Genomic DNA, 12,670 nt, shown 5'->3' with positions numbered 1-12,670 from the left:
GCCAAAATAAGCCGTTACTGAGCCCCAGATCCCGAAAAATGAGAATTCTATAGGTTTCGGAAAATGGCAGCAAAAGCGCTATTCATTTTTCCAATTTCACCACACTTGGGTTTTTTTTTTTCCTGTTTTCCAGTACACTATATGGTAAAACTGATAATTTCATTGAAAAGTACAACTCGCCCCGCAAAAAAAACGCCATCATGGCAATATTGATCGAAAAATAAAATGTTATGGCTCTTGAAAAAAAAGGAAGGAAAAGAAAAGAAAAATCGCTGGGGGGTGAAGGGATTAAAGGGAATATCCAACCGTCATTTATGGTGATAAATACGATCAGTAACCACCACCAATCTGAAAACAGAGGTCCCATATTATCAGTGTGAATGGAGGGGTAGTGCGCATTGCATGACCACACCAGTCTCTGTTAAGGGCCCTTTCTCACTGCGTTTTCTTGCGTCCGAATTACCAGCAAAACTGAATTTGGTTGTACGCCGATGAGGCCATTGACTATAATGATGCAGACGTCATCATCTACTACGTCTTGTTGTCCGCCTCCAATAGGCATATATAGACTAAAATAATGCACGACAGAGAACCCGGTGAGTCTGTCTGCATCATTATATAAATATGGTTCATACCAGTATAGGTCTACAATGATTCTTCTTGGTATCATATTTTTACATGACAAAACCTGGTATTGTGTAGACTTTTTCTATATCCATTGACTGGATGGGGCAGTCAATATAAAAGTCTTGGACAGCTCCTTTAACCGTGGACAGGAGAACTCTCAAGTTCTCATGTTGTGCGCAGTAACAATCTGAATTGCTGTGGGGTCTCGCGGATATTCACTGACCCCTTGTGCCCATGTTTTCTCCTGCAGTGGATGACAGCGCCATCCTGGATTGCCAGTTCAGCGAGTTCTATCACACTCCTCCTCCCGGCTTTGAGAAGATCTTATTTGAGCAGCAAATTTTCTAAAGACTGACTACCTCCAGCTCCTCCAAAGCATTCGTCTCCTCTCTAAAGCTGCACGATGCATACCGAAAATGTGCTTTGTATTTATATCACTGGGTGCAGACCTTTTTGGATCTTGTGTGTGTAAGTATTTTCTAATGTGTCGCCCACCTGCAAGGACCACGGTCTACAAATCCTAATATTTTTGTGATGTATAAAGAAGTTTGTCTTGGTAAATATACGTGTTCGCTAGTAACTTGGTGAATCTCTACACTGGTCCAGTATTATGTCAGATCACTTTTCCCTTTGCGGCGGGCATTCTCGGTGGTATATATCACACACTGATCAGGGTTTAGTTTTTCTTTGCGGCAGCTGTATTTTCCTGGAGTAAACTGTGGGAACACGACTGTACTGTGGATGACGTTACTGCTTTCCGGATCTTCGGTCCCAGAGTGCCTTATAACTTTGTGCTCATGTCCCAGAAATTGACTCATTGCATGAAGTTTGTAGCCCATGTCCGGCTGTCTGACGTTCACGTCCATCATGTCTCACGTGCCTGCATGGATACTCGAGCGCACAGTTGGCCATTTAGTGACTGCTCTGTCACGCTCTACCCTGATATTGGCAATCGGGTTATTGCATATGGCACACTGGGATTGACATGGTTCTTAGATTTTATTTTTTTATTAATTTTAATGTTGACACTAATGTACTGTAATCCTTGCTGTGTTTTTGAATTACTAATCGAGAAATGAATAGGGGGAATATCGAGATTCACGGTTATTGTTCCCACAGTGTAAATTCACTGCGGAGCTCTACTCCAGAAAGCAGGAGATGTAAGACGAGAAACCATCAAGTTAAGTAACACGCTCATAAAACAAATTTGAATAAAAATGGAATTTGAAAGGATATGTTTGGTGCTTGCACTTCAATAAATAGTAATGGTCTCATATATATATATATATATATATATATATATATATATATATATATATATATATATATATATATATATATATATATATATATATATATATATATATATATATATATAATTATATATCACTGCATTGTAATACACAACATGTTGGAATGCCTATGTAGTTCATCTTAACTAATGGGGTTGTCCAGTTCTTCTTTTAATATTGATGGCCTATCCTTAGTATAGGTCATCAATACTGGACTGATTGGAGTGTGACACTCGGCACCTCCACTGATGAACCTCTACCGTTGCGGCCAGATGTGCTCGGTTGTGTAAAGCAACAGCACAGTTCCATCAACTGCGCTGTGGCTGGGTACTGCACATCCGCCCCTATTTGAGTTACTAGGGATGGCTCTGCAGTACCATGCTGCTGCAACTATGCAGTTGACTGAGATTTACTGTTCCACGCCACTATTGAGCAAATCCGGCCTACTCCAGGAACCACTAATTGGCCTGGGTGCTGGGTATCACACTCCCTTCAGTATTGTATTGACGACCTATCATAAGGAAGGCCATCAATATAATGTACCAGACAACCCTTTGAAATATACTTGGCACCCTCCATCGGATGTTGTATATTCTGGGCTACTCTCCATATAGGCAATATCCAACTGAGCCTGTACGGCAATGCACTAGAACTGTACAGCTCCCTGCTATTGAGTTGACCTCTATGCACATGACTCTGGTATATGCAGGGACCTAACACCGGAAACAAAGCTCACAAGTCTTTCATGGCTACATCATAAATAACTAGAGCAAATTGTTGGAGATTTTACTGTATAGATTGGAACAGATTATTCTTTGCAGTTCAGGTGAATCGCACATCCTTCATCTGCCTGACTGCACTACATTTCCTTTACACTAGTTTTCTACTTCTTCCACAATTTATCTATTTATGTAGACTCAGAGGTTGACCACTACTTTAACATTGACGGTCTAACCTTATGATCGGTCTGATTGGCCTGGGTCCAACACCCCACACCACCGCCGATGAGCTGTTTGCAGTGTAGGCGGCCAGAAATGCTCAGTTCTGGAAACGTTACTCTTGGGTGACGTGGCAGCTCCAGAACTGAGCATTTCCGGACTCTTCTTGCAGACACAGGAATCGGCTGATCGGCGGGGGTGCCAGGACTCTGACCCCGGATGATCAGACATTGATGACCTATCCGAAGGATAGGTGTCTTAGGTGTGCCTTCATGTCACCCAACAGGTTTAAAATTGACAGCAGTGGATTACCCCATGCAACCCTTCATGGACAGGGCTATTCCTTGAAAAGAATCAACCTCTTTCCTAAAACTTTTGGAACTGAAAATTAGTTCAGTTTCTCTGCGGGGCAGTTTCTCTGCGGGGCAGTTTCTCTGCGGGGCAGTTTCTCTGCGGGGCAGTTTCTCTGCGGGGCAGTTTCTCTGCGGGGCAGTTTCTGCTGCAGGCACATCTTCTTCTTCTACTAGCCCCATTATCCCATCTCCCCCCTTCTTTGCTTGACCTGCCAGTAACCTGCTTCGGACTAATCATTTGAGATGCGTAGTTCCCGGCCGGCATTTCTAGATATGTTTACTGTGAAATGCTGCAGCGTTTTAGAGTAATACATAAAGCTGCAATAACGCAGCCAGTAGCTGACTTGTGACCCCCGTGGTTCTACAAGCTCCCTTTGAATAGAAGGCAGGAATTGTTTGGAGGGATGCTTCTTTTACCAGAAGTGGTTTGTCACTCACAATCTGTATGCACACACACTTTAGGGCTATTTCAGGGGTGTTTTTGTCTTCTCCCAGCAGAGTGACGTTAAAACAGTATCCAAAAAAAAACAGGTTTCCACCATCTCTTTATTGATTGAATTCTCGCCCCACACAGCAGTATCCATGAGCCCCTAGTGTATGTTCCAAATTTAAATCCAGTTTCTTATGCTGAGTAATAATCAACATAGAGCGGATATGGTCCAAAAAAAGTTAACACTGTAGCCTTCTTGCTATTCTTCAAAGCAGAGGGTTTAATTAAAACACTTACATGCCCACACAACCCTTTAAAAAGCGTTAAAGGGGAATTCCCATCTCAAAGATCCTCTTCTAATATGTAGTAGGTGTAATAATATTAGCAACGTCTAAGGCTGTGTGCCCACTATCAGTGTTTGCAGCATTTTGGATGTAGCGTGTTTTCGCTGCGTTGTACAGTACAAGCACAGTGGATGGATTCTAGAAATCCCGTGCCTACCATGCTTGTTTTTTCCGCAGCAAACACTGACCTGTGGTGCGGCTTTACAAGACGCAGCATGTCAATTGTTTGCTGCGGATTTGCTTGCGTCCTCCGTAGGGAGAACACAAGTGAGAGACCGCAGCGTACTGAACCCTGATCGTGGGTAGAAGCAGCTGCAGTCTCCTGCGGAGGAAACTCACTGACCCGCTGCATCCAGGACACAGAGAGTCCTGATCATGGGCACATACCCTTACTAGTATCTAATAGTTCTTATGATTAGCTATGTATCTTACCTCAAGTTCGGGGCATTGCAGCTTAGGTATCTATTGTTACAATCACTCCATATAGTGATGGTTAATTAGTTGTTGGTTGTAACCATGGATAGCTAGGCTACTGCAATGCCCTGCTCATGAGGTAAGAAACAGTTAATCAAGGGAACTATACTACATTTCTAATTTGAGGTATTTGCTAATATTATTATCACACTTATACATTTTGGTATAGGATCTTTGAGATGGGAATACCCCTTAGGCACATATTGCAGTAGGTGAGGTTTGAAGCCTGAGTGTTTACATGAATTGAGGTGTGATCTGCATATAAGGTAACATAGATGAGTTTGGCCCAAACCTTGTGCCCATTATTGGTTTGATGTTAAACTGATTTTTTTTTTTTCTTTTCAATGAAAGTATACATTGACTATTTTTTTTATGACTTATTTCTGAGGATTCCTTGCACCTTTTTGATGTTGTAACTAAATGCACTGTGAATATATTCTAGCGACAATATATTTGTGATTTATGTTCTTCAGAATTTATTTTAAAAAGCTACCAAAGAGTCAATAATTAAAAACTCGACCGGGTTATTTCTTCTTTCCTGTCTAGTTTTCTATAAAGTTGCATAAAAAGTGGCTATAACACATTTTTCATTATATTTGCTTAAAATTATAAATTATTAACACTAGGCCAGAAAAGAGCAAGATGAATAGTAAAGTGGATGACTATATATACGTTTTTGCTTTGCTTTTCTTGTATACTGATGGGAAATATTGATTAAAAGACTCGTTTACTGTATTTCATTTTCTTCCATGTCTCTGAAAATAATGACATTTCTGTGAAAGGGGAAAAAAAAAAAAATATATATATATATATATATATATATATATATATATATATAATATCTCATTTATATTTATTTATTTTTTTACATACATATTATAGATAGAAATCTATATATCTCTCTCCATCTAATCTCTATCTATACATGTCGATATAGATAGATAGATTGATATATCTATCTCCATGTATAGATAATTAGATGGAGAGAGATTAGATAGAGATATATAGATGTCTATCTATATGTATGTATATGTAATTTATATATATATATATATATCAGTGGTACCTCGCTTAACAAGTAACCCACTAAACGAGAATTTTGCTTAACAAGCAAAGCCTTCTGTAAATTTGTAACCCGCTTTACGAGAAAGCTTTGCTGTATGAGCAAAATCCTCACCTCAGACACTTACAGTTTCGTCCATCCACCGCGCTCTGACCCACACTTGCAGTCCACACAAACGCACACATGCACACGCACGCACGCGCACGCACACACATACAGTATTATGCTCACCTTACCTTCCGTTCCACCGCCAACCTCATGGATCTTGTAGTTCCCAGGTACATCACGACGTGCTCGCAGCGAACTAAAAGTACCATGAGGCCGGCGGTGGAACGGAAGGTAAGGTGAGCATATAATATGTGTACCTTCCGTTTCATCGCCGGTCTCCTGGGTCCTGTAGTGCGCCGCTCCGCTCCACTCCAGGCATCTGCATCCATAGCGACAAAGCAGGAACTTCCTGGTTCCTGTCACCGCTACTCAAAGGCAGTGCGCTGGCCAATCAGAGGCAAGCGGCTCTGCCTTTGACGTCAGCGCTCTGGCAGGAAGTTCCTCCCTCGTCGTTATAGTTACCTGATACACGGCCCGCACCGGAGAACAGCAAGTCCCAGGAGACCGGCGATGGAAGGTAAGGTGAGCATATAATATGTGCGTTTGCGTGCGTGCTTGTGTGTTTTTGCGTGTTTGTACGTGTGTGGAATGACAGAATAGGGGACCAGGATGGGACATTTAACTAGTTGTGGAACGAATTGTCAGCATTGCAATGATTTCCTATGGGAAATCTTGCTTTGCTGAACGAGTAACTTGGTTAACAAGCACAGTCCCAGAACGGATTGTTCTCGTTAAGCAAGGTTCCACTGTGTGTGTATAATATAATAATAATAATATAATATATATATAGATAGATAGATATAATATATATCTATAATCTATAAAGAGAGAAAATATTGTAAAACAGCCCTATAGTTTGTGTCCACCAAGGCTACATGAACACAAATTGGTCACTTTCAATTTTTGCATCAGTATTATCAAGTCAAACAAAAGAGTGGGTCTAAAACATGACAATGTTTCCAGTTTAGGGTTTCTTTTTTTTCTGTGTGTAGGCTTCACTGATTTTGGCTTAAAATTATTGGTACTAAATAGGCAAGTTTGAAAGTGGCTCTAAAGAAAAAAATATAAACAATCTTCATTCAGAATATTCTATATTATTGTTCACAGCTTCCATGCAGACTAATGTGCAGACTACAAACCAGTCCTGTGTGTAGTCTGATCCTGCAGTCGTGTGGTTTGCCTCTTATTTTGCGCCTTCGATTGAAAAGCGGGGTGAAATGGAGTAATGCATGATGGTGGGATTAGCATACTTTAAAGCCTCTTTAACACGTCTGTGAAAAACCACGCACGTTTTTCACGGACGTGTCAAATGTGCGTTTTGCCCTCTGTGAGCCTTGTTTATGGCACACGTGTGTTCTCCGTGATAACATGCGGAGAACAGGAACATTCTTCTCACCTGTCCCTGGCGTCGCTGTCCGTGGTGCTGATCTTCAGTCTCCGGTCCTGCCGACTCCCCACTGCTGCAGCTTCCGACCGCAGTGAAGTGAATATTCAATGAGCATAATGAGCGGCGGTCGGAAGCAAGTGACAGCAGCGGCAGAGACAGGAGGGCTGGAGAAGGTGAGTAAAGTGTGTTCCCCCCTCAAACACGTGTGTTTTCTCCGGCGCGTGTCACACGGAACACCTCCTCCTGTGGTCCGTTGCGTTCCGTGTGACAACCGTGATGCCGGAGAAAAACTGACATGTTGACGTGTGGAGCACACGGACACGTGTATGCTCCACACGTACACACGGTCCATGGCTGAATACGCACGTGAGCACTGACCCATTGATTTTAATGGGTCTACGTGTGCCTGTGTCTCCGGTACGTGAGGAAACTGACCAAACACGTACCGGAGACACTAAAGCTGAGTGTCTGCCATGGAGACGCACAGCACTTCATAGTATATGTGGACACTTTCATAATAAAGACTATTGCAGATTAGCTTCATTGTATATTTAGTTTATTACCGTATGTGAATTGTTGACACACAAACTAATATAAAAAGAAAACTGACCAGCACATCTACTAACTCTGAAAATTCAACAAAGTTACAAAACTAGGCACAACAGCACTCTAAAAAGCTAAAGTATGTAAACATTGGATATAGGAATTATGGCAGTGCATTACTGCTATTGGAAAAAAAATGAGATACTTAGTGTAAAAATTGGCCAATTCATGTAAGCCTGACAGCCAATGACAAGGCGTACCTCTGTTTGTCGGGACCTTAAGGCCCTGTCACACACACAGATAGATCTGTGGCAGATCTGTGGTTGCAGTGAAATTGTGGACAATCAGTGCCAGGTTTGTGGTTGTGTACAAATGGAACAATATGTCCATGATTTCACTGCAACCACAGATCTGCCAAAGATTTATCTGTGTGTGTGACGGGGCCTTAAGCCTAATACACCTCTATCCAGGTTAAAAAAAAAAAAAACACCTACTGGAAGGGCGCCGGTACTGGAATAGAGTACAGGCTTTTTTATTGTACCCGGGGGAAACGTGGAATCAGAAGGGGTTATCCTAGTAGTGGACAATCCCCTTTAATGATCTATCCTAAATGTCTTTAATTGTAAAGTCCCAGGAAAGTAATGGGCAGGTAGGATCCAGCTGAAGGGTGGAGTGCTGAGTCAGAAAGGAATGGAGTCCTAATATTATATATTCAGCCAGAGCATTGTCATTTAGCTGAATCCTACCTGCCCATTACTTGCCTGGGACTTTACAATAAAAGACATATTTATGATCGATCATTAAAGGGGATTGTCCACTACTAGGATAGCCCCTTCTGATTACACATGTTTCCCCCCAGGTATAATAAGAAAAAAAAAGCCTATACTCCTCTCCAGTGCCGGCGTCCTTCCAGCGGTGTCGATACTCATGGGGCTCACGTGATGTCATGTGAGCCCCATTCCCAATCAGCGCGTGCTTCTCTCTTCCCGCCTTCGGTCAAATGAGCTAATGAACAGGAAGTGAGCGCTGCACCTGCCATTCGCTTCCTGTTGATTGCTCCTGCATCCAAAGAGGGGCAGAGAAGCTGGCGGTGATTGAACGCAAGACTCCCATGGTGTCACAATGTCGAGTGATCCCCGGGACCGTTAGTACCGACACTACTGGAAAGGCGCCGGCACTGGAAGGGAGTATAGGCTCTATTTTACCGGGGGATAAATGAAATCAGAAGGGGTTATATTAGTAGTGCGTAACCCTGTTAACATGAGAGCTATGGTGGTCCTGCACCCCACTGATCAGCTGTAATCTGCTTCATCAGTGATGTGTATGGTGGAACACAGCAGCCTCATTGATTTAGTGGCCGCTGCCTAGTTCAGCACTATTCCCCTCCATTCACATCATATGCATAAGTCATCAATTGTATTGAAGCTTTTCTTTTTCTTTTCCCACAAGAAAACCTGCTCCACTTATCAACTGCACTAAATATTATGACTTCAGAAATGTGTCTTGCAGTTTTCAAATAAAGTTGTGGCATATATATTTAAGGAGTTTTTCAATTGGAGCTAAAGTATCTTGTCTGCTTGTTCCTTTAGGGTTTCACATAGAATTAAATGTTTACTTACAATGCTGGCCAGAAGTATTGGCACCCCTGCAATTCTGTCAGATAATACTCAGTTTCTTCTTGAAAATGATTGCAATCACAAATTCTTTGGTATTATTATCTTCATTTAATTTGTCTTCAATGAAAAAAAAATAAAAAAATTGTCAAAGCCAAATTGGATATAATTCCACACCAAACATAAAAAAGGAGGTGGACAAAAGTATTGGCACTGTTTGAAAAATCATGTGATGCTTCTGTAATTTGTGTAATTAACAGCACCTGTAACTTACCTGTGGCACCTAACAGGTGTTGGCAATAACTAAATCACACTTGCAGCCAGTTGACATGGATTAAAGTTGACTCAACCTCTGTCCTGTGTCCTTGTGTGTACCACATTGAGCATGGAGAAAAGAAAGAAGACCAAAGAACTGTCTGAGGACTTGAGAATCCAAATTATGAGGAAGCATGAGCAATCTCAAGGCTACAAGTCCATCTCCAAAGACCTGAAAGTTCCTGTGTCTATGGTGCGCAGTGTCATCAAAAAGTGTAAAGCCCATGGCACTGTGGCTAACCTCCCTAGATGTGGAAGGAAAAGAAAAATTGACGAGAGATTTCAACGCAAGATTGTGCGGATGGTGGATAAAGAACCTCGACTAACATCCAAACAAGTTCAAGCTACCCTGCAGTCCGAGGGTACAACAGTGTCAACCCATACTATCCGTCGGCATCTGAATGAAAAGGGACTGTATGGTAGGATACCCAGGAAGACCCCACTTCTTACCCCGAGACATAAAAAAGCCAGGCTGGAGTTTGCCAAAACTTACCTGAGAGCCTAAAACGTTTTGGAAGAATGTTCTCTGGTCAGATGAGACAAAAGTAGAGCTTTTGGGGAAAAGCCATCAACATAGTTTACAGGGAAAAAAAGAGGCATTCAAAGAAAAGAACACGGTCCCTACAGTCAAACATGGCGGCGGTTCCCTGATGTTTTGGGGTTGCTTTGCTGCCTCTGGCACTGGACTGCTTGACAGTGTGCATGGCATTATGAAGTCTGATGACTACCAGCAAATTTTGCAGCATAATGTAGGGCCCAGTGTGAGAAAGCTGGGTTTTCCTCAGAGGTCATGGGTCTTCCAGCAGGACAATGACCCAAAACACACTTCAAAAAGCACTAGAAAATGATTTGAGAGAAAGCACTGGAGACTACTAAAGTGGCCAGCAATGAGTCCAGACCTGAATCCCATAGAACACCTGTGGAGAGATCTCAAAATGGCAGTTTGGAGAAGGCACCCTTCACATCTCAGGGACCTGGAGCAGTTTGCCAAAGAGGAATGGTCTAAAATTACAGCAGAGCATTGTAAGAAACTCATTGATGGTTACCGTAAGTGGTTCTTCGCAGTTATTTTGGCTAAAGGTTGTGCAACCAAGTATTAGCCTAAGGGTGCCAATACTTTTGTCTGGACCATTTTTGGAGTTTTGTGTGAAATGATCAATGATTTGATTTTTGTTTCATTCTCTTTTGTGTTTTTTCATTGCAAGCAAAATAAATGAAGATAATAATACCAAAGAATTTGTGATTTGCAATCATTTTCAAGAATAAACTGAGTATTATCTGACAGAATTGCAGGGGTGCCAATACTTTTGGCCAGCACTGTAAATGGAAAGAATGTTTTGTCTTTGACATTATATCACGTGCCAAGACAGAAGCAGGATTGGCGGCAGGTATTTTGCGTGTGTCCTATTCTATTAAACAGGCAGGAGATGTGCAATACTCCTATCATGTGTGCGTCTCGGCAGATATGATGCGTGGTCGTTCAGTCATGTTCACCACCGATGTGGAAGTGAGTGGTGCCGAACAACCCCTTTTACTGAAGGTACTATAGACAAATCTACTCTGTGGAGTGTGTATCTCTAAGCATTGTTTTAGACCTGGACAAAGGCTTTTAAAGAAAAAAATGGATGTAAAATTGTACATATACTTTACATTAAAACTGGTGTCAACCTTTAGATTCTAAATAAAGATTTCTGGAACCCAACAATTGTCTTCGTTCCTGCAGGTTACATGGTATCACTGCCTCCTTTACATACACGTGGATCTGGGCTGGCCTTTCTGTTTGCTCATTATTGTCACAAATCTATTTTTCATTGACTCAATGTATTTTACTGTCTGATTCTGTATTTGTAAGATTGTTTAAATAAACTTTCAGCAGACCACAGTGTCTTTGCATGCCTTAAAGCCGATCTGTCCTTTCAGACACTACTTGCCGTCCTCATCACTCCTAACCAGCTGAAATGGCTTGTGGTGTACATACTAGTTTAATATTTCCCAGAATAGTCCTGATTCTCATGTACCAGATCTTGCCATACACTGGTTTTTTTTCATAGGAATGGTACCTTTTCCTCAACACTGCCAGCACTAAGGCCCTGTGCCCACGGGAAAAAATACCTGTGGATTTTGCTGCAGAAAACCTGTGAAATTTTCTAGATTTTCCAGATAAATCCTCAGGTTTGCACAAGTACAGACACTCCCCATGTTATCCTATGGGATTTGGCAAGTGTAGTTTCATTGCTGCGGATTCTGTTGCTGCAGATTTCCTACAGCCGCAAAGAACTGCATGTCCATTATTCATGCGGATTTTCTTGTGGATTTCCTGCTTTTTCCACTATCGATATACAGTGGGGGAAATCCGCAGGATATAACGCTCGAATTCCGCAACAATTCCGCTCGAAACCGGCAACAATGGATAGCTGCGGATTCTGGGGAGCTGCTGTGTGAACCTGCGGAAATACCTGCAGGTACATTTTCTCTTGGGGACATAGACGTTCTAGCACCTTTAGGCTATTACCTCATTTCCCAGGATGCATTGCTTGTTCCAGTATTTAAATGCTTGCCTGTCTTAAACTTGAAAAAAAGCACCTCTCTCCCATGTTCTTTGACAAAAAAGTAACCCTTATGAGTAAAGATAGACACATCATACGACCATTTATTTCTATTGTACCAATGGTAACTTCACAGCTGATACATGCTGCCCGATCCACAAGCAGAATGTATTAGGCACTGGCTGTATGGCTTCAGCCATGTATGCTTCACTGAAACGCTGCAATGTTTCAAAGAGCATACGTTAATCCCTTCACCCCCCCTACTCCAGCCTGTTTTAACCTCATGACTTGGTGCCCATATTTTTGTTTTCTTTTTTTTTCATGACATATTGTACTTCATGATCATGGTAAATTTAGGCCAATATGTTTGCGTTTACTTGTGAAAAAAATCTGAAGTTTGGCGAAAATTTAAATTTTGAAGTTTTCAACCTTGAAGTTTTATGCCCTTACAAAATAGTTAATAAACATTTCCCACATGTCTGCTTTACATCAGCACCATTTTTGAAACATAATTTTATTTTGTTAGGAAGTGAAGTGCAAAGTTTATCAACAATTACTCATTTTTTCTAACAATTTACAAAACCACTTTTTTTTTTTTTTTTTTGGGACCACATCACATTTGAAGTGACTTTGAGGG

The 12,670-nt window shown here is 41.6% G+C and overlaps 1 protein-coding gene across 1 annotated transcript in view; it reads left to right on the top strand.

Moving 5' to 3' along the window:
• SPRYD7 (SPRY domain containing 7) overlaps positions 1–5,193 on the top strand; it is a 41,301-nt gene extending 36,108 nt beyond the window's left edge. The window contains exon 5 of the mRNA XM_075337291.1: positions 878–5,193. Within this exon, the coding sequence (XP_075193406.1) occupies positions 878–975 (98 nt within the window). The 3' untranslated portion in view covers positions 976–5,193. The remainder of the gene's footprint in view (positions 1–877) is intronic.
• Positions 5,194–12,670: the final 7,477 nt, after the last annotated feature.

The sequence above is a fragment of the Anomaloglossus baeobatrachus genome, chromosome 2 (assembly GCF_048569485.1).
Source record: "Anomaloglossus baeobatrachus isolate aAnoBae1 chromosome 2, aAnoBae1.hap1, whole genome shotgun sequence".
NCBI lineage: Eukaryota > Metazoa > Chordata > Amphibia > Anura > Aromobatidae > Anomaloglossus > Anomaloglossus baeobatrachus.
The sequence above is the reverse complement of the archived record's forward strand: the minus strand, read 5'-3'. Positions and strand labels throughout refer to the sequence as shown.